Raw genomic sequence first — 26,550 nt, forward strand, 5'->3', positions numbered from 1 at the left:
TCTTTTCAATGCTACTTTAATAACCTCGTAGACCATGAAATATGACACTGAGCTCTAGAAACAGCAACAGACAGGAGACTTTTATACAAAAATTTGTTGCTTACAAAACATAGGCAAAAGAAAGCTAAAAAAAAAATAACAATAAGACACGGAAGGCCTCGTTCTTGCTAAGTTTTGTCTACATTAAAAAAAAAATCTGATAACTAATGTTCTTTTATTCTCCTTAAAAAAATACGCTTAGGCACTATGTGCTGGCGGCTCTGAACCAGAAGCCAGTCCCCGGCCGCCCTCGCCAGGGTGCGGCCCGGCTCTTCCACAGTTAAGGCATCTTGTTGTCTTTCTGAAAAGCGAGCATGCTGCTTGTTTCCAGTTTCGGTTGATCGAGGGGGAAGCGCCCCTCGGGTTGGTTACTGGGGCCAGGACACAGGGCTGCCACAGAACCCCGAGGCCCTGAAGCGTTCCTGGAGCCTCGCTGCCACCATGATGAGCTTGAGCCTTCTTCCATGCCTCGCTGGAGACCCGCCTCACCCAGGACCGTCCTGCTGCACCCTGGGCAGAGTGCAGTGGTCCCTGGTCCCACGGAGACGCATGGGACGGCTTACAGGTGCCCGGGCGGGTTGTGGGCCTCACCCAGGCCAGGGTGGGCGGCCGACAGCGCCAGCTGGGGATCTCCGACCACGCCAGACACCTTCTCCTCCTCCCGCCGCTTCAAGCAGGCCGCTTTGGGGTTCAGGTTACGTTCTGGGGGGAGTGGGGGAGGAGAGCGCGGTGGGAGACGGTCCCCAGGAGGGGACAGGGAGGGTTGGGACTGTGCTGTGGCTACCCCTGGCCAGCAACAGGCCAGGGCAGAGCAGGATGGGGCGGGCGCGGCCTACCTCGCACCTGCTGCTCCAGGCCCAGGATAACCTGCACGGCCTGCTGCAGAATCAGCAGCTTGGTCTGCGCCTTATCCGACTTGAGGTGCAGCTGGCACATGCGGCCCAGCTCCCGGAAAGCCTCGTTAATGTCCCGCACGCGCACCCGCTCTCGTGCGTTATTGGCCATGCGTCTCTCCCGGTCCCTCAGGTCCTTCTCCTCCAGGGACAGCACCTCGTCCGTACTGCTGGGTCACAGCACCGGGCCTCCGTCAGGGGGGGCCGGGCCGTTGCGTGCTATGTGCTAATGTGTGAGTGACAACATGGCGGCAGCCGATGTTGGGGGAGATGTGCATGATAGATGCTCTTCAATGTGAACAGTGCCCTGTGCAGGCCACACCCCTAAGGGCATCTGTCTGTCTGTGTGTGTGTCCTCAGACCCGCGTCTCCGGGAGGCCGGGTGGTCACTCTGGGAAGGACAGAAGCCTCACTGTCCCCTAACACATGTGCGGGGAGGTGGAGCCTTACAGGGCAGTGGGTTCTTAGCTGTCCCTGTCCCTGCTCATGGCTCTGGGTCACAGGATTCAGGGCTGGGCTGCCCTGCAAGGCACAGGCTGAGGCCTGGACTGAGCCCTGCGCCCCAGAGCCACAGTCACCCTAGCTGGGCCCGGAGTGTTGACTCGCAGGCCGGGCGACTGTCTCCTCCACTGACGGACGCCCATGCAGATGACTGAACACGAGGCTGTGACCCTGTCCCTGCCTCTGGCCTGAGGCTTCCTGACAGGAGCAACACTGGTACAAGCCCCCCACCCTGTGCTGAACCTGTGCCTCAGTCTCCTCCCCGGGAGAGCAGGTGGCGTCTAAACCCTGTCACCTAGGCTGTGAAGGCCCAGCCGTGGCCTTCACTACTCAGGTCCCTGCTGCCCTCGGACAGACCCTCTGGGTGGCGGCAATGGCCCCAGACCTCAGGACAAGCACACAGACCAAACTGCATGTGGGCACCAGAGGCTGTGTGCCCGATGGACCCTTTTCTTCCCTTGAGGCCACGGAGGGCCTGATGGGACAAAAGGCCCCTGGGTGGCGGCGCGGCCAGCCCTGTCCACGGGGCGGCAGGTGCGAGGTGAGGGGCGGCGTGTGGCAAGCAGGGGACAGCCAGGGAAGAGCACAGCATGAAAGACAGAGAGCGGATGAGGCGGACTCATGAGCACAGGGTGGGCCGCGCATTCTGTCACCAGACATAGAGACCCTGGAGCCAAGGAGATAGTGGGCGGCTAGGCGGAGCCACCATGCTGCAGGAGAGAAAGGGTTAAGGCAGGCAGGCAGCCAGGGTTAAGGAAGCAGCGGGGTCCGAGCTGTAATCCTCCCTCACCGGCCCTGGGGCAGGTGGATTAACACCACCTGGGATGGGGAAACTGAGTCAGGGAAGATGCTCTCAGAGGGTAGGTTGGGGCCTGACAGGGGAAGGGTGATGGTGTCCTCACACCAGCTGGCACCTCTGGGTTCCTGGGGTGGGGGGCACTGGCCCCTAACAGCCAGGCTCCGGGACAAGGACAGGCTAAGCAAGAGCCCGGGCATGGGACAGTCTGACGTCCTCAGACAGTGGAGCCAGGGCAGAGTCCAGGCCTGTTAGAGAGGCGGTCCTCAAGCCAGTCAAAGGGGACCGTCACTGGAGGGGAGGCAGTCAGCGTGGGGACCCGGGGGACCGGCAGCGGGGAACCCCGTGGTGGGACGTCAGTGCAGGACAGAGTCCGTGCAGGGGGAGCTGCTGTGGGGCAGTCGGTAAGGATGAATGGCGTTGGGGAAATCAGCGTGGGAAACAGCCCATGCGAGAGAAGAGTTGGCAGTTGAGGCCAGTGTGAGGAACCATGGGTGTGTGGGATCGGTCACTGTGGTGCGCCATTCAGGGACGGAGCAGCTGGTGTGGGAGAGCTGTGATGTCAGTGGGGGGTGGGGGTCACCAGCGTGGGGTCAGTGGTGTGGATGGAGTTAGTGTGGATGGAGTCAGTCGGGGTGGACGGGGTCATTTGGTGTGGATGGGGTCATTTGGTGTGGACGGGGTCATTTGGTGTGGACGGGGTCATTTGGTGTGGATGGGGTCATTTGGTGTGGACGGGGTCATTGGGTGTGGACAGGGTCATTTGGTGTGGACGGGGTCAGTTGGTGTGGACGGGGTCAGTTGGTGTGGACGGGGTCAGCTGGTGTGGACGGGGTCAGCTGGTGTGGACGGGGTCAGTTGGTGTGGATGGGGTCACTGTGTGGACGGGGTCAGTTGGTGTGGATGGGGTCACTGTGTGGATGGGGTCAGTTGGTGTGGACGGGGTCTCTGTGTGGACGGGGTCAGTTGGTGTGGACGGGGCTGGTCGGTATGAGGTGAGGTCGTCACAACAGCAGTGTGGAGTCAGTTCAAGACAGCGAGTGAGTGCAGGGGGCCCGTCTGGGGACCCGAGGGTGCCAGGGTTGGTCGGTGAGGACGGTCACTGCGCTCTGGCTGGGGCAGCGGGGAGGGGGCGCGGGGAGGCGCGGGGCGCGGGCCGCCCACTGACCTCGCACCTGCTGCTCCAGGCTGAGGATGACGGCCACGGCCTGGTGCAGGATGAGCAGTTTGGTCTGCGGCTTCTCGCTGCTGAGGTGCAGCTGGCACATGCGGCCCAGCTCCTTAAAGGCCTCATTGATGTCGCGGACCCGCAGGCGCTCGCGGGCGTTATTGGCTACCCGGCGCTCCTTCTCCCGCTCGGCCTTCTGCTCTGGGGGGAGAAGGTCGTCCTCGTCCTCGTCTGGGCTACGGGGGAGGGGAGCCGGGGGCCAGAGGGAGACAGTGAGGTGATGCGGTGGCCTGCGGGGCCTCCCGGGGTCTGTGTGCACGTGTGTGACAGATGTGCACGTGTGTGACAGATGTGCACGTGTGGCGTGTGATGTGTGCGTGCATGCGTGGCCCAAGGGGAGGGGTGTGGCACCTGGCGCGCGTGCGTGGGGCCTTCAGGTCCTTCTTGTCCTCCTCGGTGTCGGCCACCGACGCGTTCTCCTCCTCGTCTTTCTCCTCTCGCTTGATCTCACTGGCGCCTGCCGCGGCACCCGCCCTCCCGAGTCCTGAAAGAAGCCTGGGATGAGGGGTGGTGGTGGCCACCAAGCTCACCTGGGGGCCCCTTGCCAGGGTGCAGCCTCATTTGCGGGGGAGATAATAAAGATGAAAAATGATCCGAGGCACAGGACCGCTGCCGCAGGCCAAGACTGGAGGCGCGCCCTCCCCACTCGGTTAGTTCCTGGCCTGATACCGAGCCGCACTCGAATCCGGCCTCACCGCACAGGGCGGCTGGAGACAGAAACACGCACTGTCTGAAGAAGATTGCACAGTCAAGCTGGGACTGGAGGGAGACAAACCCTGCTGTCAATTCTGGGGCAGGGAATACTGAGTTTGTGGAATGCCACAGGAGGAGCCAGAGAGCGTAGACCCATCGCCCCAGCACGTGGAGGTAGGAGGATCACAAGTTCAAAACCAGCCTGTGTTACAGTGAGGTGTCCAAAGGAAAACACTAAAACTGTAATGCTGATGTGGTGGCACACGCCATCATCACAGCACTTGGGAGGCCTCAGAAAGAGACGGAAGTTCAAGGTCATCTCAGCTACACACAATGCCGGGTGCGGAAGCAACCTGGGGATCAATGGGCCAGCTTAGGAGGCGCCAAGGGGGAACTTGGAGAAGGCCATTCACAGTTGACACTAGGGACTTGGCTTCTTCTGTGGGACGTCACCCCTGGCCTCACCCACTCCATATCCACGCAGCCCTTAACACTGCCAACGGCATCCCTAAGGCTACCAGAAGGCACCTGTGGATTCCAAGCTGGGACACTTCTGTCCTGCACTGGCTGCATGCTCCCTACAGCCCACAGGGTCCCCTGCATGCTGGCCCGCCACAGCCCCTCCTCCATGCCCCTCGCTCTCTCATAGGCTGTGCCCGGCTGGCCGGGGCCTTGGCACAGGCTGCACTTTCCTGTCTCCCCCCGGCACCTCCCAGACTCAGCAGCACTACCACCCTCTCGAAGACACCGTCCCATTTCCCTCCCACACCCGCCCTAGACTACATCCCACTGGCCCTAGAGTCCCCCAAAACTGCTGCAGGGAACTGTCCCCACCACCCTGCTGACACCCACTGTAGGAACCGCACCTGCTCCCCGCCAGGAATCAGCCTGGCCCTGCTGGGACCTCAGTGTCCCCAGACTGAACACAACGGCCTCAAGCTTTCGAGCTCTAGTGAGGGTCTGATGGTAGCGTTAGACTGCTTGATTGTTCTCGGCCCCTTGTTTCTCGGCAAGTGACCACGAGTGAGTGTGTGCACACGCACACAGCAATAAGTAGAGAGCAGAGAAAGGCATCCACAAGTACCCTGTTCTTGTCACTTAACCCCCTGTACAACTGTCACCGAACCCAGAGCTTGCTGTTTTTCCGCTAAGCTGGGTGTCCCCCACCCCCACCCTCTCAGTGACGGGTTATGGCGTGCACTCAGGCTCTCTTGTGAAAAGCACCGACCAAACAATGTGCCCAGCTCTCCCGAACCCAGGGCTTGCCAACTGCAGCTCCACAAGCAGGAGGCCCAGGTGCACACCACTCAGCTCAGGTGTGCACGCTCAGCAGCTCCACTGCGGCTGCGCACTCCTCCAGCCTCGAAGGGACAGCAATTCTGTCCTTCCCTCCATCAAACTGGGAAAGTTCTTCGGCCTCCGGCTGGGACTTACCACTGTAAGAGTCAGCCGGCCTCTGCGAGAGGTCAGGGAGGGAGCTTGGCTGGCTGGGGAGGCTGGCATGGTTATGCAAGAGGCTGGCCCCGCTGGCGAGTCCATCCTCAGGGTGGCTGCCACTGACCTATGGAGGAAAGGGCGCGTCAGGGTGGTGGGACCCCCTACGTGCCACCCGCCCCTGCCACAGGCTGACACTCACCAGGCCCGCATGCCGCCCGCCCAGTGGCACAGGGCCTGCGAAGCTTGTGGCCAGTGCCCCGTGGCCAGGCAGAAGTCCGTGGAGATCGCTGGCAGTGCCCACGGCATGGCTGCGAAGGACATGGATAGCCTCATCCAAGCGATCCTCCATCTTGCTCTGCTGTGAGGGTGGGCAGGGGAGGCGCTGAGGGGAGTGTGTGTGTGTGTGCGCTAGCATGTGTGCACGCACCCCCCCCACACACACACACTGCACACAGGGCTGAAGTGAAACCTGTAATCCCCTGCCTCACTCCTGAAGACGCTTTAACTCCTCCTAACCCTCTCTCCTCCACCTCCTGAGTACAGAGAAGACAGCTGGATATACCACAGCCAAGATCTGAGGTGCCAGCGAGGGCTGCACACATGCCCGGTGAGCACCCTGCCCACTGAGCCCTGGCCCTGCAGCAGGTCCCTTCTGCCCCTGCCCCTCCATAAGATGCGGGCTTCCAAAGGCTCGGCCACCACCTCTCTCGAAGCCGCCCCTCTGACACTAACTGAGTCGACCTCTCCCTGAAGGGCTCCGTACTCCGATTCTGTGGTACCGGCAAGCCGGGCCAGCAGGAAGAGACACTCACCAGGCCATGGAGACCCCCATCGTAGCTGGGAGATAAGGCACTGGGCGCTCCTGCCCGGGGCCACTGTGATGTCCCTGGAGGGAAGGAAAGGCATGAAGGAAGACGGGCGGTGGGGACAGGGGCGCTGGATGCCTCAGAGATGCCGCCACCGCCACGCCGCCACCAGATGCTGCTCAATTTTCAAACCCCACCTCCTTCCCGACTGGGGAACACAACCTGACCCGGAGGAGCCAGCCTGACAAAACAGCTTCTGGGTGCACAGCAGGGACCCCAGGGGCAGTTCCTCTCTGTCCTTCCACACTTAGGTGAAGGCTGGCCTCGAACTCTCAGAGATCCCCCTGCCTTGCCTCCCGAGCGCAGGATCAAGGTGTGTGCCACACCAGGCAGAGCAGGTTGTTTCTAACCCCCATCTTCCCAGACTTCTAGAGGCTTCCAGCTCCCACTTTCCCCTGGACCTAGCTGATGCCCTGCCACCACCCACCCTGGAGTGGTGTGCCTCACCATCGCCGAGCCCCTGGTCAACAATCGGGATCTAACGTTTGTCTGACAGATGGAATCCCATCTCACCCTCCGGGCACTACCTGGCAGGGCTACAGACTGGGGACAGCCCTGAGGTCACTCACGGTTCCCGGGCCCATCCCATACACACCTGGCAGGCCCTGGGGTGAGCCCACAGGCGTCGAGGGGCTGGGCGAGAAATTATTGCTGGAGTGATCTGGGGAGTAGATCTGCAGTGGTGGGACAGAGGGACAGTCAGGACCACCACGAGACTACCAGAAGCCCCGCTCTGCCACCACCAGCCCAGGCCCCTGCTCACCGAGGCCAGTGCCTTCCCAAGAGCGTCCCCTGAGCTGCTGGCTGTAGTCCCTCGGGCACCTGCTGGGGGAGACAGGTGAGCCCCGCGCTGGGGGCCTCCATCCTGCGAACCGGAAGGGACCTTCCCCTTATGACACCCACCTCCCCAGTGTCGGCGGCACAGGCAGCAGTGACCAGTGTCCAAGTCTTGCCTAACACTGACACCTGCTCACCAGATGAACGAGGCTCCCTCTACCTCAGTGTCCCCCAGAGTAAAGTGGAAGATCCACTTTTCATGGGGCCTGCTCCTAATATTCCAGCGCCAACCTGGGGTGGCAAAGAGAGGAGCCCACGCCCTCTAGCTCTGGGGCCCAGCAAGTGCCCCATCTCCACGGAGCCCTGATCCTTCCCTTGGCTCCCACCCAGGCCTGGGGAATCCTGAGTGTGACCTCACCCATGAGGCTGTCGGCCCCGCTCACAGGGGGCGTGTGGCTAGAAGTTCCACCATAAGTGCCAGAGGCGGCTGAGAAGCTGGACACAGCTGGGAGCGTGCCGTTCACCTCAGATCCATGCAGCTGGTAGCTCTGAGGGGACAATTAGATCAGGACCAGGGTGATGGTTGAGGGGTGGGCAGGACCAGGCAGGCGTTGGCACCACCCAGGCCCTCCCCCATCGCCACCACGGCACCTACCATGCGGCACCTACCATGCGTTCCTGCTGGAGGCCCCCGAAGGCACCGCTGCCCACTGAGCTGCTGCCCGGGGCAAGGGGCAGAGGGGACGAGCCATCACCTAACATGGGACCGAAGCCCGCCTGGCCGGGGGGACTCCAAAGCTCCGCCGAGGGGTGCAGGCTGCCATCTGTGTGGAGGAGGATGGTGAGGCTAGGGACCTGGCTCTGCAGAGGCCCCCCCAGGAACCCCCCTCCAGGGAGCCCCCCCCGTACCTGCCAAGTAGAAGGGGGAGGGGTAAGCGCTGCTGGGGGTCTTGGCGGAGGGGTAGGCTACGGCGTCCCTGCTGTAACTGTCACCTGAGTTGGGCGGATACACCTGCAGGAGAGCATAGTTAGGAGGGCGGGGCACGTCCCCCCACAGCACAGCGGGGGCAGAGGGAGCCCCCGACAGCATCGACCCTGACCAGCTGGCACTGGCTGGAACTCGACAGCTTAGAGAAACAGAGTGGGGGGGTCTACCACCAATGCCTGCCCTGCCTGGCACACGACTTGGGGGAGGTGAGCCGCTGCTCAGGCCTGCCCTGGTACGGAGCAGGCGGCAAGTCTAAGCTGGCTGCTGGGTTAACTTCCACCTAGCTTAACTGGGATCTGTTGGTCCTAGTCTCGGATCTCAGCTCTGCTCCCCCAGTATGTGTGTTTCTATGGAGCCTTGGTCTATGCCCTCCACCACTGCCCACACTAGTACTGACATCAATGAGGACTGCAGGGTTCCGGGGACACAGAGGAAGCAAAGGCCTGAGGCTTCAGTACACAAGGTGCACTGTGTAGCTCAGGCCACCCTAGAACTCATAACTTTACCTCCCAAGTGTTGGGGGAGGCAGCCAGTCCGGAGAATCCAGCACACTGCCTTTCTTAATGTGATTAAATCACAGGCGCATGGCGCCGTGAACCTCCGAGGGCCAGCCACCATCTGCCAGGGTGGGCAACCAGCCAAGCACCAAGCCAGTGGGCGGGGCGGGGACACTTCCAGCCTTGGCAGGTGGGTGTGGCTGGGGAATAGGCGGGACCTGGCCGCCCCAGCTCACAGGGTGCCCATCACCCCACCACCACTACCACCACCACTGTTAAGAGGTTACAGCTACAAAAACCCACTCCTAAAGCAAGAGGGAGTGAGGCGGACCTGAGGAAGGACTTCCCTGACGAAGAGGGGCATGCTCAGTTCACACACGTTCCCTCAAAGCCCGGTCACCCACGGGATGTGGCCACAGCTCCTGGCTTGGAAAACCCACCAAGCCAGAGACTGTAGGCTCCAGGCCTGACCCATACTCACAGAGGAGGGAAGACCGGGCGGGACCTTCCGGACTTTCTTGGGCTGTGTATCTGCTGGGAACAATAGCAGGAGGATGGTCGTCTGCCCACCGCCCTCTCCACCTACCCTCATGGGGACCCTATCGAGTCGGGGTCCCCATGCAGCCACGAAAACCTGGCTCCTAGCCTGGTTGAGGTGGCACACACTTTTAATCCTGGCACTCAGGAGGCAGAGGCAGGTAGATTTCTGACCTCCAGGACAGCCAGGGCTACACAGAAACACCCTGTCTCAGAAATCAAATCTAAAAACCCAGGGTCCCACCCACTGGGACTCCAAGACCGTGATGTAAGAAAACACAGGGGAACCCCCTGCACAGAGGAACCTGGGGCTCAGGACAGCCCAGCAGACCTCTCCCAGGCCATCACACCCCAGGGGCTGGCACTCCTGCGGCCACTGAGGCTCAGCGGCACCCAGCCCAGGTGTCAGTCTCTGCCCCAACTCACCTAGGCCACCGTCTGCAGCTCTCCGCCGAGGGTTGCCGGAGTATGAGGGGTAATACTGGGAGCTGCTCTTGGCACCGGATGGGGACAGTGGCCCGGGGCTGCTGAGGCCCAGTTCTCCTGGCAGGAAGCCAGCCTGGGGGATGAGGACACCAGGAAGCTGGGGCTGATGTCTAGATCAGGCTGATCCCTGTATGGAGACCTTACCAGCTGTGAAGATCAATGCCACAAGGGCAGGCCAGGGCTGGGCCAGGCCCACAAGCCTCACTGTTGCACAGTGCCCAGGATGTACCCTCTCACCCCGGGGCAGAGGCCCATGCTGGGGTCTGCCCCATGGAAGCAGCAGAGACGAGGCTTTGAGCACCATATCCTGTATGCTGCCCAGATCTGCTCCTCACATGGGGTGGGGCTACTGAGCAGCTCGGGACTTGAGAGGTGACATGCACGTGACAATCTTTGGTGCCTGGTCCCAGCTAGGGCTTAAAAACTGCAGCTCCCCTGGTACAGTCTCAGCCCCCAGGGTCATCTTGGAAGTCAGGCCCCCTCTGCCCTTCTGCCTCAGTTTACCTGACTCAGTGCACCAACACTGGTGTCTCTCCCGAAGGTGGCATAGGCGCTCCGCTCACTGCCCTTGCCTGCAAGGGACAGAAGGGAGTCACTAGAGACCCCAGGAGGGCCTCAGACGGAGGGTCACAGAGGCCTCTGGCCAGGGTCCTGCCTGGACAGGCCCAGCTGCTCGGTCCCCTGGATACAGGACAGGGGACAAGGGGAACCTGCCAACACTGGGACCAACTGATCTGCATGCTTTTCTGTTACTTTTTCTTTGTTTGAGTTACTATTTTATGTGCACGAGTGTGTTCCCTGCATGTATGTCTGCGTACGTGTGTGCCTGGAAGACGGCATCAGATTCTTTGGGACCGGAGTTATGGATGCTGTGAGCCACCACGGGGCTGCTGGGACTGAACCCGGGTTCTCTGCAAGAGCAACGAGCGCTCTTAACTGCTGAGCTGTCTCTCTAGCCCTGATTTGTTTTGAGACGGGTTCATGTAGCCCAGGCTAGCCCTAACTTCCTAATCGTCCTGCTTCAGCCTTCGCAATGGCTGGATTCTGAAGGCTGCTCACCCTGCCAGCCCTCAGAGCTCACAGGGTCCACCCTGGGGAATGGGAGCAGGGTGTTGGGTTGGGCGGGAGAGGACAGGCAGGACCGGACACAGCTGGCCTCTGTGGGAACTGCCCTGTGGCCCTGTCAGGCAGGACGCCTGAGGAAGAGGCCGGAGAAGGAAGGCCCAAAAGGGAACATGCACCTCACAATGGCAGAGGCCACTCTGGGCCACCCTGGAAGGAGCTGGGGTCAGCGCTGACCAGTTCCGGACTCTAGAACATATCAACCTTCGTGGTTCTTCAGGCCTTCTGACCCCATCAGTCCCCCAGCCCCCACGGAATCCATGTGGGAAGTGGCATCTGGCACACGGCCTGCCTCCACTCCCAGGCTGGCCACACTCACCTCCCAGCCCCGGTCCTAGGAAGGTGGAAGAAGGCAGACTGCTGTGGGACTCACTGAAGTGGGCGCCTTCGCTGTACGTCTAGGGAGACACAAGAGGCTGAGCGTGACTGTCCCAGAGGCCGTTTCCTCACCCCCTGCCCAGGAAAGGAGACCCAGGGGCCTGGGCGCCTCACCCGGCTGGGATCGAAGGAAGAGCTGTTCTGATCACTGCTGCCCCAGGAGCCTGAGCTGGGTCGGTCCTCAAGTCCTGTAGGAGGCAAAGGGAAGCCTAGCCCAATTTTCAGGGGACCCAGAAGGCTTCAGGATGCCCCCTTCACCCAGATATGTCCCACAGCAATAAGGTCAGGCGTTTCCATCCACAGCCCAGGGGTCTGTTCCTACAAAGGCTGCTGCAGCTCAGTAATGTGGCTACTTCTAGGGCAGACTTCTACTCATCTGTCAAAACCTCTGCTGCTGGGCCCACTCTTTGGCCCATGGCCAGGCCTCCTGTTTAGGCCTATGTCTGACCATGCAGGGCATCTGAGTCAGACATGGTGACTTCAGAAGGGTCTTCACAAGTAGGGTCTCCCTGGAGGGGCCTCCACTGGGGAGGCTGACCAGCTAGCTCAGAGGGTAGGCAGATTCTGCTGGATGGGCACAGAGGCACACCTGGCTCGGGCCCCTGCAGCCTCGGAGGAAGATCAACGGTTTATATGGTAAGACAGGGGTTAACCAGCCTGGAGACCAGAGGACCTTGTCCTGAGGGGCGGGGTAAAGCAGGGCTGGGCCCTTATCTCCCCCAACACTCCTCACAGGCAGCTAACGGCCTATGCCCCAGAACAGTCTCCACCTGCAGCAAATTCACTCCTTCCTGGCACCCCGGGCCATCCCTATGCACCAGAACCAAAGGGTCCAACCTTGATTCCACCCCCAAATTGGCTTCATGACCATGCTGTGTGCCTCAGTTTCCCTACTGTAAAACTGCACCAACAGGCAGGTGCAGGACTGAAGAAATGTCCACATCCACTTTCTAGATGGGGGGGGGGAGCTCCTGTGCTCACCATCCCCTCTGCACCCCATGTGCCCCCTGTGCCACCCAGCTCCGCACCAGAAACTTTCAAACCCTAGAGACTTTATTACGAGCCTTTGTGTTCATCAAGTGCTCCCTGGAGGATCGTGTTTAATTGTGGCCTAATTTACATAATTATGCATATTAATCTCCCAGCCTCATGAATATTCACCCCTCAATTACTCCTTCCTGTTTCCTGATAAAGTTCCAGTGTGCTGGCAGTGGGGGGCTGGGACGAAGCCCTGGGGGCTCCAGGAACCCCTCCAGCATCAGGTGCAGTCTGTGGATGTCTACACCCCAAAATTTTCAGCTGTGTGTGGGGTAGGTGGGCAGGCAACACCCATGTTGTTGTGGTCCCATTAACCCTCATTCAGCACAAACCCCAGCAGCATACAGAATGCCTTGGAAGCCCAGAGCAGCCTGGGTGACCCCTGAACTCAGCAAAGAGTGTCCCATCCCCCAGAGGCTGGCAATGTTGAGGACTCCCCAAGACCTTCCAGCACAAACCCTATCTCGTTCCATTCTACAAATGATAAAACTCAGGAGACCCCTCCCCCACCCCATTAATACAGTTATTAAAATCACCCCACTGATAAATTATGCATCTTAATAACCCCAACATGAATATTCATAGCAGTTTCACTTGCATACTAATTAAAACGGTCTAAGAGAAGATGCTGGTGTCAGGCGCGCTCTCTCTTTACAATTTCTCCTCATGCCCCTCAAGGTGAAGCACCAGGAAACAGGCACCTCCACCCAGAGCTTGGCTCAGTCAAGCCCAGACAACTTAGAAGGCCCATATTTAGAGTTCTATTCTGTGAGGATTGGCACTTTGGCCCCTGACTTGCTTTTATAAATAAAGTTTTACTGGTACAGGGCGCTCCTGTTCACGTGCTGTCTACAGCTGTATTCACCACAGGTTCACTCTTAGGCCCATCATGGAGACGATCCCCTGCCCTGGTGCGGAGGACGACATGGGAGCACAGCTCACCAGGAGCAGCCCAGAGTGCGTGGAACTCAGCGTGGCCCGCACCATCTCCACAGGGGACGTCAGCTCACAGCACCAGCTCCACGTGAGCCTTCTAACAGGTACATGGACCAACTCACCAACCCAACCGTCTCTCCTCACGTCCACAGACGATGTCAGCCAACGCAGCCAGGGTCGGGTCACATCCACCCGAGGTCAGCTGACACTGTCCCAAGCAAGCCCAGAAAAGCCCTCAAACAGAACCTGCTCTCCTCCCACTGCCAACTCCACCCAGGACGACGAAAGACAAAGGCATGAGAGCAAGAGAACCCAACGAGGGCTGGAGAGAGGGCTCAGTGGTTAGAGCACTGGCCGCTCTTCCAGACGTCCTGAGTTCAGTTCCCAGCGTCCACATGGTGACTCAACATTGTCTGCAATTCCAGTTCCAAGAATTCCTAGGCCATTGCACTCACATATCCATAAGCACACTCCCACACAGATAACACACATCACACATAATTGAAAAAGTAAACAAAACAACAACAAAAAAAGAAAACAAATATGGCTGCATGACTAAGATGGCCGTGATACAAAGACAGAAAAAAACATAGAACAGCAGAGCTGAGAATCCTGGGCGGGGCTCACCCTGACCACGCCCCCAGCCCTCACTGGGGATTCTGGGCGGGGCTCCACCCTGACCACGCCCCAGCCCCTCACTGGGGGTTCTAGGCGGGGCTCCACCCTGACCACGCCCCCACTCTCTCTTCAAAGTCTAGCCTTGGGCTGAAGGCAGACTAGGTGGTTTGTATCTGCTTAGCATGCTTGAGGCCCTAGACTCCATCTTAACACATCCACTAATAATCAAAACTATTAGTGAACACATGGATTCTAAACTCCTAAACTCAGGAAAAGAAAGATAAGAACTTTAAAAAAAGTAATTAATATAAAGGTGGAAAGGAGTTGATGGCAAATATCGATTCTTCTCCAAGAAGATCCCAGGATAAGATCAATACAACAGACCCAGGAGAGTCAAGGACAAAGGGTCAGGCGGGAAGGCAGCCTCACAGACAGACCACCTTACAGGCAGCTGTGGAACATCAGAAACCTGACTGGGACAGACGGCTGTTCTGAGGAGTGGGGTTCACATAGCCAGGCTGGCCTGGAACCCACAACCCTCCCTGCCCCCTCCGGAGTGCCAGGACGACACAGTGGGCCAGGACACTGAGTGGGAATGGCTGATCCTCGAAGGACTGGCCGGCTACACTGACCAGGCTGTGTCTGGGTGAGAGGACACTCAGGGCAGGCTTGGCTGGCCAATCAGATTGGGGATGCCAGAAACTGAGGGGCAGCAAGGGGTAAGCAGAACCACCAGTAGATGCTGGGGAGATGGCCTTACTGGGACGTGTTCACCACATAAGCATGAGGACCTGAGTTAGAGCCCCAGAACTATAAAGCCAGGCACAGTGCTACACACACTTGGGACCCCAGCACTGGCGAAGCAGAGACGGGAAGATCCCCGAGACCCAGAGGCCGGCCAGCTTAGCTGGATGGGGAGCATTGGTGTCAAAGTACTGTTTCAAAAAACACAGTGGGGCCAGGCAGTGGCAGCGCATGCCTTTAATCCCAGCACTTCAAGGCGGAGGCAGGAGGATCTCTGAGTGAGTTCTAGGACAGCCAGGGCTACACAGAAAAACTCAGTCTCAAAGAAAAAACAAAAAACAAAAACCAACCAACAACAAAAAAGCAGGTGGCCGGGCGGTGGTGGCGCACGCCTTTAATCCCAGCACTCGGGAGGCAGAGCCAGGTGGATCTCTGTGACTACGAGGCCAGCCTGGGCTACAGAGCGAGATCCAGGAAAGGCACAAAGCTACAGAGAGAAACCCTGTCTCGATAAAACCAAAAAAAAATAAAAATAAAAAATAAAAAAATAAAATGGTTTTGGTCACTGTTTGTCCCAGTGACAGAAAGCACACTAGGATTCTCTAAGACTCACTATGACACTGTCAGCCACTGTGGTTCGAGACAGGGTCTCTCTATGTACCGCTGGCTGTCCTGGATCTCACTCTGTAGACCAGGCTGGCCTCGAACGCAGAGATCCACCTCTGCCTCTTGGGTGCTAGGATTCAGGCGTGGTCACTCACTCTGGCCTGAAAGAGCTCTGAAGCTTGATCCAGACAGATCCAAAGGCTTGTTGTGTAGGCTGACACAGCACAGGACAGAACCCACGGCTGTCCACAGGCCGTGGCACCTGCCCTGGGTGCCGTCTGGAAACACCAGCCAACACCACAGGTTGAGAGGAGCAGGAAAGGCAAGCTGTTGTGGGATACTTGTACACTGTGAAGATGTACTGCTGTGATTGGTGTAATAAAAGCTGACCAGTCCATAGCTAGGCAGGAGGTAGAGGTGGGACTTCCCAGGAGAGAGGGAGGAATCTAGGTCAGAGGAGACAGGAGGTACGAGATGGAAGAGAGGGATGCCACGTGATAGAACACAGATCAGTAGAAACTGGTTAATTAAAGTTATAAGGGTAGCTAGGAACAAGCCTAAGCTATCGGCCAAGCTTTCATAGTAGAAGTCTCCATGTCATTATTTGGGAGCTGGCAGGTGGGGACAGAGAAAGACTCATTCCAGAAGGCTGTCTGCTTAGGGGCAGTAACAGACTGAACGTGGAGAAGAGGAGCAGAAACACAGGGGACAGAGAGGCAACTCAGCGAACCAGGAGGGGACCCCCAAAACGTAACAGAGAAGCCCATGCTGACCTCCAATTTGTTAGCTAGCTGAGAATGCCCTGAATTGAGTATCCCCTCCCCCATCACCCAGTACCACCATGTTCATGTGATCCTGGGATGAAACCCAGGGCCTTGGGTGTACAAGGTGGCTGCTCCACCCTCCAGCCACAACCCTGGTCTCAGCTATCTAACGCTTCTACATTCAGAGCTTATTTTAAAAAACTGGTAGAGGCCGTGTACGTGACTCAGCAGAGAATTCTTTTGCTTGTTTTGAGACAGGGTCTCACTCTGTAGCCCTGGCTAGCCTGGAACTCGGGAGATTCCCCCTGCCTCTGTCTCCCCAGTGCCGGGATTAAGGGGGTATACTGCTGTGCCTGGCAGCAACTGAGTTCTCACTTTCCATTCCGGAGGCTCCTGATCCAATCCCCCGTCGGCAAATAAAACAAACATAAAATCAACCCCTCTGCCAGACAGTTGACTCAGCAGTTCCCAGCACCCACCCGCAGCCTTCTGTAACTCCAGGTCCAGGGATCCGACACCCTCTTCTGGCCACCACAGGCACCGGGCATGCACGTGAGGTAGATACACATGCAGACGAAACACCCACACACATAAAATAAACAAATAAACCCCAGAAAGGCACTCAGAGAAGGGAGCTCTCGGAGACGTTTCCAACAGCCCGAGAAACTCCCCTGCACTGTTTCCATTGTCTGACTTAACCTCCTCTGATCTGGTGACAAGAAGGCCGGAGAAGCCTTCCTGTGTAAAGTGTGTGGCTGTGTGGGGTGGGAGATGGGGCAGCCCTACTCAGTTAGAAGGAGATCCCAAATTTCAGCCTCCTGATTGTAGTGGATAGCCATCCCAGCATTGGCCTGGAAGTTCCAACCCCCATTGAGGCTTCAGTAATGATCACGCCCACAAGGCGGGGCAGAGGAGGGAGCGGAAGACTGAGGATCAAGAGGAGGTGGCTCTCTTGGTTCGGGGACACTGGACGCAGGAGGTAGACCGAGCAGAGTTCTCCAGAGAACACCACCGGACTGTGCTATACCTTTGCCAGACCCTGCAACCTACCCCTTCATTTGTAAGTTACCCCACAAAATAAACCTCCCTTTTAACTACGTGGAGTGGCCTTAATAATTTCACCAATACCTGATGATTTCCACAGGAGTAGCCACTGCATCCACATTCTGCACCTGTGAGGACCAGGAACTCCAAGAACGTTACCCAAAGTTATCATGTAACACACAGTGCTCTAGAAATGGAGGTCGTAATTGTTCTTAAGATGTGGTGGGTTTTTATTTTTAAGATAGGGCCTCACACCGGGTGGTGGTGGCGCACACCTTTAATCCCAGCACTCGGGAGGCAGAGGCAGGCAGATCTCTGTGAGTTCGAGGCCAGCCTGGGCTACAGAGTGAGTTCCAGGAAAGATAGGGCCTCACTACGTTGTCCTGGAAACCTGGAGTTCCCTGTGTAGACCAGGCTGGCTTCTGCTTCCTGGGTGCTGGGATTAAAGGTGTGCACATCTGGCCAAAGACGTAACTTTTTTGTTCTAGCTGTGACAAAGGGGAGGAGATATCGGCATAACAGACAGCTTGGACACGTCCCTGAGGAACCATGCTGAGCTCCTCGAGGCACATGTCTTACCAGACGGCAGACCACAAGGATTCCATCTATGCAGCAGCAGCAGGGTCGGGGATGTGAGAGAGAAAGAGGTGAGAACCAGAACCCCTCCTATGTACAGAGCGCCTACGTATAGCGCAAGTCACGCATCACACAGGTTCCTTTGTAAAGAGAGAGTGCAGGTCGACACAAGTTGTGGGGTGGGGGCTGGTTTCACCACACTGGGGGCTGGCACTCAGGATCTACAGACGGCTATGGGGGCATCACGCTCAGGAACTACTGTTCTGAGTTCTCACCCCTTTCCTGAGACTTAAAGAGTAACTTCAAAATGAAACATTATCAAGAAAAAAACTTCATCAAATGCAGGAGGGCTCAAGCCACGGAAGGCTCTTCACCGTGAGACTGATAGGCCTCTGAGCCCTAGCTCCCACCCACAGCTGGAGCACTGTGCCAGCCTTCCTCGGTCCTGTGTTCTTGTGGCATTGCCCCAGAGTGTCAGGGCCAGCCCTCCTTGGACGGGCAGTGGTAAGGGGACCTGCCGTATGCACCCCTCTCCTGTATGCACCCCCTCTCCTGTATGCACCTTCATCTCCAAGGATAGGATGAACATCCTCTCTGCAACCCAGACTGACGGAAGTGCTGTCCCTCAAAGGTGACGTGACCCATGTGGTCTCTATTCCCTGCGGTCTTTGGGCTCCAGATACACCACCACCGTGAGGGCCAGCCAACAGTGTCTCCAGGACAGAGTCCCAGAGCTCCAAGGCCACATTCTAGGCTTCTTAGGGACTGAACACGAGCCTGGTACCCGAGGGTCCAAGGCATGGATGAGGGCAGGTCTGGAGTGAGATTAACTGCACAGAAACCATAAAAACCAGTGGGTGATGTTCTCAGGCCCCATCCAGGCCAGGCTTGCAGGAAGCAGCCCACCAGGATGTATCATCCCCAAGGAGCCTCCTCCAGGTCCCAAAGCCGGCCTTGTCGATGAGGGGCAAAGGGTCTGGAGAGCCGAGCTGCCAACAGGACAGCCCTCTCGATACCCTCACAGTGGCTGCCAACCTGGCCTTACCCCTCTGTTGTGGCCGGAAGCCTGGGCACTGCGGATTGGGGGCTGCTTCCGGGGTGATGGGAGCCTGTGGGGATTTCCAGGCCCTCAGGAGTGCCCAGATGGCCCTCCATCCACTTCCTCAGGCCGAGGGGAAGACCAGCAGGGCAGGGACTGATGGCCTCGCTTTTGGGTGGGGTGGGTAAGAGCCACCCACACCAGCTTCCCAAATGTCTCCTCCACACAGCCCAGAAAGACCTTGTTTAACAAAAGCCAGCTAACTTCAACCCCATCCATGTCATCTTAGATCTATGAGATATTTCTCCTTCGAGACCTCGGAAGTCCTGGGTCCTATGAAACCCCCTGCCCCTGCGGTCCCTGTACCAGGCCAGACCATGTATATACCAAGCAACTAATACCTATTCAAAATGTAATCAGTGGGGGAGGCAGGGCCACACCGTGGGCCTCATCGTTGGAACAGACAAGACACAGAGGCCTCACTTCCAGTCAGCCCAACTCAACGGCCTCTAGAACGACCACATTCTGGTGGGTCAGGGCGTGAGGAAATGCCACTGTCCACAGGGACGACCACCAGCCAGATCTCCAATCAGTCCTCACAAACACACCCCGTGCCCCGCAATCCTACCTGAGCCTGCGAACTGGGTTCCAGCCAGGGAGGCCGGCCGGCCCTTCCCGTTGGCCACAGGGAGTGGAAACATCTGTGGGGACAGAGGAGCGTGGTAAGTATCGCAGCAGAGTTGGGGTGGCAGGAGTGTCCAGCTAAGAAAAGCCCAGAGACTCGGGCTCGCTCCTCTGTGGTGCACCACAGAGCTCCATGGTCAGGTGACCCTGCGGCAGGACATACGTGGAAGGAGACCGCACACAACTCCGCAGCTGAAAAGAACTCTAGGTCAAGGGGGGTAGAGTGACCCACTCGCTAGAGGTATGACTTAATGTTTTTGTGTGTCAGCAACCTTGGGGGTCATTTCTCAGGAGCTGCACTTTTTGTTTTGATTTTGAGACAGGGTCTCTCTGTGTAGCCCAGGCTGGCCTCGAACTCACAGGGATCCACCTGCCTCTGCCTGCTCAGTGCTGGGGCTACAGGTGTAGGGACATCTTGTCTCTTGAGACACTGTCTCTGTCTGCAGCTTGCAGAGTAGGCTAGATTGGCTGGCCGGAGCTCCCCAGTGCCAGGGTTACGGGTGCATGCCCCCTGCCCCACCTTTTACATGGGTGCTGGGGGTGAGCACTACACCAACTGAGCTGTCTCCCCTGCCCTGATTTCATTTCTGAGACAGGCTCTCTGTGGCCCAGGCTGGCCCTGAAATTATGGTCCTCCTGCCTCAGCTTCAGGAGCGCTGGATGACAGGGATGTGCCGCAGTGCCTGAAACCATCTGCTCTGGAGGTGATGCTTCCTCCACCCCAGCCTGACTACAACATGCTTCTGTTCAACGGTGGCCGGGCCATCCCCGTGTGTTCAGACACCCCCACACCATGGAGGGCCCCCACTTGTCTGAGTGGCTCACTTACGGGCACCACAGGAGGCCCAGAAGACACACTGCAAGTGTGGCCCAGCCCCAACTAAGGGGAAACTGAGGTCATCCCGGCACTTGGGAAGCAGAGGCAGGATAATGTCATCTAAGGTCTTCCTTGGCTACATAGGGAGTTAGAGACCATGTGAGACCTTGTCTCAAACCAAAAAGAGAAGGGACTGAGGTGCTTGGAGGCAGAGCTGGGCGTGTGTGAGGGTCCTAGAGGGAACCTCTTACACATAGGGTGACCCCTGCCACGCCCACACCCCCTCCCAGCTCCTTCGTGTCCACAGTGCTAAGTCTGCATATTAAAGGGCTCAGAGACACAGCCAACTCCCAACCAGAGTGCCAGCTTTCATCTGTGTGTCCCAAGTGACAGGAGTGGTGTCCCCCACGCCACCCACACTATGCTCTAAACCCACCCATAGACACACAGGACACGTGCAGGGCCACCGTCCCTGCCCCCTTGTACAGAAGAAAGAGCAGTGGCAGGCACGTGGCTCTATCTGGGTCCAGCACAGGCTGCAGAGTGAGACGCCATCTCCAAAAATTGAAACGAGGCACAGGGCTGGAGAGACGGCTCAGTGGTTAGTACACTGGCCGTTCTTCCAGAGAACCCGGGTTCGATTCCCAACACCCACATGGTGGCTCATAATTATCCGGAACTCTAGCTCCAAGGTATCTGATGCCCTCTTCTGACCTCTGGGGCACCAGGCATAAACATGGTGCGTGCACGTGCACATACACACCCCACCAAAAAAAAAAAAAAAAAAAAAAAAAGGGAAGAATGAACGCTGGACAAGGTGGCACAGGCCCTGTCTTCCAACACTCGGATGCAGGAGGATTGAGAATTCAAGAACAGCCTGGGCTACATGAGACCCTAGTTCAAAAACAAGACCCTTGGGCTGGAGAGATGGCTCAGAGGTTAAGAGCACTGGCTGCTCTTCCAGAGGTCCTGAGTTCAATTCCCACCAACCACATGGTGGCTCACAACCATCTGTAATGAGATCTGGTGCTCTCTTCTGTATACATAATAAATAAATAAATCCTTAAAAACAACAACAACAACAACAAAAAAAAAACCAAGACCCTCTAACCAAGGACTCACCTCCCAACTTGGCCACACAAGGTCCCGCTGGGGAGGTGAGTCCCTACCTGCTTCTACCTCAGTTTCTCCTCTGTACCCCGGGATACTCTCTGACCTAAATTGGGAAACCCTGGGCCTTTGGACTGAAGAGGAGGTGGCCCAGAGGCTTGGGGTGTTCCCATGGGTCCAACAGGGCTGAGCTGCGCCCCAAGCTGTGTGTTCCGGGCCACTAGGCCGTGACCTGTCAGTTTAACAATAACAAAAAAAAAAAAAAAAAAAAAAAAAAAAAAAGAAATTAAAAAACAAGCGGGCTGGGCTGGGGCCTCTGCCTACTCAGCCAGGGAGGTAAAAATAAGATGGATCTTAAAAATACCGACAGGGCCTTCCGGGGCCTTGGGGGCTCCGTCCCCAGGGCTGCATTTCCGCAGGCTGGCGAGTGGTGCTGTTTCGGTGTGGGCACCCTTGTTTTTGGCAGAATTCTGTGGCCTGGGTGCCTTGTGGGTCGGAGCAGGGGAATTCAGACCGGAAGTCGCCGTAGGAGCTTTCAGGGAGCAGTCGTACCTCTGGGGGTGGGGCTGAGAGCTCGAGAACCCACAGAGCTTAGAAAACCATGCTGGTTCTTGAAGCACAGGCCCAGTGTCCCCACCACCAGCCACAAGGGTGCCCACTGCACAGCCGGGTGAGCCGAGGGTCCTAGGCTGTGGAGATGCCCACCAGGGGCCCCTCACCTGCCCTGCAGCAGCCTCTGTGGGTATTTACAGAGCTGAAGAACAGGCAGGAAACTGACCACCTCTCCCCACCCAGAGCTGACGGAGCTAGTGGAGCAGGGTTGCTGAAAGCCTTTGGGGGGGCAGGGGAGGGTAAGTCACGGGCGCCCCAGAAGTGGTGGCTTTTCTCTCCGAGGTCCGCAGCATGGGTCAGCACAGCCTGGGACCTCATTCTCACCACTTTGATGATCACTTTCCTGACTAGACAGCCAAGGCCACCAGCCCCCCACAGCCACATGGGGCTTGTGCAGAGGGCCTGCCGGGGGAGGGGCTGGAGCCCCGAATAGCCCTTCCCTCTCTCTGGGAAGCAGTAGGGGGGTCCATTTCCTTGGAGGCTGTCACCATACCCATGGGGGATTCCATTCCTCCATTCCCTCCTGAGACCTGTCCCACTTCTGCTGGGGCGCTGGGGGCTCCACTTGGGCAGTAGCTGCCAGCCTGGGAGCAGGGGGCAGGCACGGGGACGGCGGCTCACCATGCTGAAGTCCAGGAGATCACTCAGCTCTTTGTCAGAGCCCACAGGTGCTATTCTCTGAGGCTGGTTCATCGTCCGGCCAGGGCAGTAAGCGTGGGAACCGGGGTGGGTTCCCCAGACCTAGAGACAGCCCTGTGTGGTGACACAGGGGCAGGAGAGAGACAGAGAGGTCTGAGAGCGTGGACGAGCAGGGATTACAGGCAAGGGGCTGGGGTCTATGGGGCCCTGGAGGGAGGAGGCAGGAACAGGCAGGGAACCTGGGGTTTGGGGGGATCCCCTGTAGACCCTTCCCTAGGAGCAAACAGGTAGCTTCAACAATAGAGAGGGTACACAGATGAACTCTCTCCATTCCCAAAGGACCACCAGAGCACATTTTAAACCAGTGTTGGGGGGCTAGGGATACTCGCTGTCAGCCCCCTGGGGTGGCCTGTCCATGGGTCCTTTCCAGGAGAGCGATGGACAGGCTCTGCCTCCTCCAAATAAATTTGGTAACACTCAAAACCCTGGTCACCCCCAAATTCAAAGCAATGCAAACTTCTAACTTCAAGACTTCATGGGTGGAACAGATACTTTGTCTGGACCCACAAATTCTCCCTCTCACCCCTGAAACCTAACCTCATGCAGAAAAGTTAAAAAACAAAACCAAACCAAGCCGGTTGCCTTATTGTCAGGATATATCCGGGAATTATTCGGAACAAAGTTTGAAAACATCCTTTTACCAACATCACCCTGGGGGGGGGGTCCCCAAGACCTGGGATTCCCCTTCAGGTCCCAGGGGCTCCGCTACACCAGCGGGGGAGGGGATCCACCTGCCAGGCCGCATTCCCCACCCCACCCCACCCCGGGGAAGAGAGGAAAGCCTAGACGGCCACCAGACACTAAAAAATTAACTTTTTCCAGGGTTCCCCAGAGAGAAGAGAAGGTAGGGTGGCCTGAGAAACCACAGGGTGGGGAAGGAGGTTCTGGGTTGAGGGAGGACCCATGTCCAGAAGCTCAAGGACCCCAACTCTTTTGTTCCCCAACTCAGACACGGGGTGGGAAACAATCGCCTAGAGCACCCCTCCCCCGCGGTTTCTTCTCTTTTCTTTTTATCCTTTTCGGAGGACGTGTGAAACTGACTTTTTTTTTCTTCTAAGTCGTACAAAACCACACTTTTTTTTGTGGGGTACTTGAAACCGACTTTTCTAGGTAACCCCCCCCCGGGGGGGGGCAGGCAAAACACTGCACAGTCAGGGGTGCCACAAACACTTTGGGGGGAGAGGAGTGGGACGACCTGAGACTTCTTGGATTGTTGGGAGGGAGGCAGAGTTGGGGACAGCCCTCCCTTCTGTCCCTCCCCCCACTCTGGCTGCGAGTGCGGGAGGGAGAGAGGCTGGAAGCTCTGAGGCTCGAAGGCAGGCCACCACCGTGTCCCAAACCCAGGGCTGTGCCGCGCCCCACGTTAACACAGAGCAGATGTTCCCATCTTGGGGTCCCCACGTCTCCGCACCTTCCCTGTACCCAGGGGTCCCTTTCCTGTAACAGACAAAAGAACCTGTTCTTTTTTCCCTCCGAACTCTAGCTTGAATTAGGGGGCCCGTTCCTGAGAGTGTGGGGGATGTGCCTCCCACGATCCCCAGGAGTTGGGGATCCCAAGCTAATGAAGTGAAGAGATTGTCGTTACTCTTCCTTCCAAACTCCAACTCGGATGGAGGGCTGGGGGCCTCCCTGGCTGAGAGTGGGTGGGAAGGGGACACCTCCCTCAGAACCCCCAGAGTTAGGGAACCCCAGGTCGGGAGTGCGGGAGTGACCCTCACCCCTCCAAACTCCAGCCAGGATCAAGGAGATACCTCCTCGAGTGAAGGGGCGGAGGTGGGCGGTAGGGGACACCTCCCCTACGACACCCACGAGTTGGGGCCCCCTAAGCGGATGAAATGAGTAAAGGGTCCTCGCTCTTCCCTCCAGACTCCAGTGCGATCATGGGGCCCCTCCGAGGCTGGGGATTGAGGGTAGGCGGTAGGGGAGCACCTCCCCGAAGGGCTCCAGGAGTTAGAGTACCCCTATCGGATGAGGTTGGGTGGCCGTCCAAAGAGAACCATCACAAAAGAGGCCTGGGCAAAGTTTGCTCCCAAGTGCGCGCGTCCCCTCCACGTCGCCCCCCTCTCCAGGCGCGCAAAGTTGCAGGCGGAGAACAATGCGCCGCCGGGCCCGGGGCCCTGCGCAAGGAGGACGCGCGCAGCCCTCCCCCGGGGGCTCACCCTCCCCGGCCACGCCGCGGACCCGAGACAGACCCGGAGCCAACTTTTCCTTTCCGTGCACTGAGCAGGGGGGGTCCCCACCGTGCGCGCGTCCCCGTGCGCTCCACGCGCGCGCCCGGGGGCCCCTCCGCGTGCGCTCACCTGCTGGGCGGGGGCATGCACCGCGCACACCGGGGCTCCCTGCTGCCCACCGCCCTCGGGGACCCCGGGGACAAAAGGGTGGCGGGCGCGTCCCCGAGGGTCGCGCGTGGGCGGCGGGAGCGCGCAGGGCTCGGGGGCGCGCGTCCTTCCTCCTCCTCCCCACTCGCGTTCGCGTCGCCCGGCCCCTCTCGAGCTTCTCGCAGAGCAGGCCCCGCGGGAAGGGACCGGAGCAGAGGCGGCGGCGCGCGGCGGTGGCCCGCGGTGGCCCGCTACGCCCGCAGCCGCCGGCGCTGCCTCATCTTCCTGCGGCGGGAGACATGTTCCGCCCCCCCAGCCCGCCCCGCGCCGCCCGCGGAAGCCACGCCCCCGGGAAGCCACGCCCCCGCCCTCCGAAAGCCACCTCCCCTAAGTCGCCGCAGCCGCGCCCCGACCGGATGCACTCCACGGATCCCTCCACCACCTCTTGAGGCGACCCCAACACACACCACCTCACAACGGTCCACTGCCAAAACACCCACAGATATTACCATGACACCCAGAATCATCCAGTATCTAATACTAAAGTGCTTCCGGCGGAGATGTTATCTGTCAATCAAACCGCGGTAAAGCCTCAGGGACTATCTTCCTACGCGGCGGAATACGTGCACTGAGCAAAGCGTCCGTGACGCAAGCGGGAAGGACCCGGAGATTGAAAGATAAGGCCCGCCACAGATAGCCAATGGGGAGACGGGAAGCTTTAATTGACAGCAACTTCAACCATTCATCATGAAGCAGCGTCTGCACTCCCGCCCCCACAGCAGAGGCGGGATTCTCAGAGCCAGAGGCCGCGAGAAGCTCTCTCCACGGGAAAGCGGTGGAAGGGCGGAGGCTGGGCTTGTATTTTCTGGTTGTTATGCCCGCCGGCGCCGCCACGTCGAGTGGGTTCTATTTGCGTTTCTAGGGTCGGCCCTGGGTGTTGTGCGTTGCGAGCGGGTATATCGAAGTCGGCAGGGCACATCAGATCCTTGATGAGAGCTAGAGAGCTTGGGTTCGTGCGAGGGACCCCCACGTGGATCCACTTTTCCTTCTCTTGAAAATAGATGTTCCGGGACCAAAAAATGCCGGGCGTGGTGGCGCACGCCTGTAATCCCAGCACTCGGGAGGCAGAGCCAGGCGGGTCTCTGAGTTCGAGGCCAGCCTGGGCTACAGAGCGAGTTCAAGGACAGCCAGGGCTGCACAGAGAAACCCTGTCTTGAAAAACAAAAAAAAAGTTAAAAATGAAAATAAAATGTAAAAGAAGGAGGCCAGGTGTAGTGTTGCAGGCCGCTGAGTGAGGACTTTTCCAGCTCCCACCCCCCGGGGCTCCCAGCCCGATGGACGTCCCCAGGCATCGCACAGGTCTGGGGCCCTTTCAGAGAGGTAGAGAGTTGGGAAGGGGCTCATGTAGCCCAGGCTGGCCTCCAACTCCCTGTATAGCCAAGGATGACCCTGAACTCCTGTTGGCATCCCCGACCCCCACACCCCCACCTAGTGCTACAGTCTTAGCCGCACCTGGTTATGCGGAGCTGGGATGGAACCCAGGGTTTTGCATAACCTAATGGAGCTCTCTACCAACTCAGCCCTAGCCCCAGGCCCCAGTTGGAATCCTTTATCCTTCCCCGCCAGGTCTCAGAATCCTGGAGCAGTTCTTGGTACTGGCCAGGACTCGGTTTACCCAAAAGGAAAATGGGTGAGTACAATCATAGG

At 58.3% G+C, this 26,550-nt stretch overlaps 1 protein-coding gene across 18 annotated transcripts; it reads right to left on the reverse strand.

Moving 5' to 3' along the window:
• On the reverse strand, positions 1–25,445 carry Tcf3 (transcription factor 3). 18 transcript variants are annotated; one of them, XR_004943407.1, is made up of 20 exons: positions 24,826–25,165; positions 22,448–22,579; positions 19,232–19,304; positions 11,353–11,426; positions 11,180–11,258; positions 10,243–10,310; positions 9,679–9,811; positions 9,197–9,246; positions 8,140–8,242; positions 7,900–8,054; positions 7,649–7,778; positions 7,217–7,275; positions 7,049–7,127; positions 6,400–6,473; positions 5,787–5,942; positions 5,585–5,711; positions 3,809–3,941; positions 3,398–3,633; positions 876–1,102; positions 1–741 (listed from the first exon to the last, which is right to left on the reverse strand). XR_004943407.1 is itself a non-coding variant. In XM_036171259.1 (19 exons), exons 2-19 carry the CDS (start codon positions 22,517–22,519, stop codon positions 599–601), a joined length of 1,953 nt encoding a protein of 650 aa, XP_036027152.1. In that variant the 5' UTR covers positions 22,520–22,579; positions 25,353–25,445; the 3' UTR covers positions 1–598. The 18 variants fall into 18 exon arrangements, 17 of the variants coding, with proteins under 17 accessions (XP_036027152.1, XP_036027165.1, XP_036027158.1 ...); XM_036171259.1 differs by lacking the exons at positions 876–1,102; positions 24,826–25,165 and adding an exon at positions 25,353–25,445 and having other exon boundaries at positions 5,787–5,945; positions 7,217–7,278; positions 9,197–9,249; XM_036171272.1 differs by lacking the exon at positions 3,398–3,633.
• Positions 25,446–26,550: the final 1,105 nt, after the last annotated feature.

The sequence above is a fragment of the Onychomys torridus genome, chromosome 21 (assembly GCF_903995425.1).
Source record: "Onychomys torridus chromosome 21, mOncTor1.1, whole genome shotgun sequence".
NCBI lineage: Eukaryota > Metazoa > Chordata > Mammalia > Rodentia > Cricetidae > Onychomys > Onychomys torridus.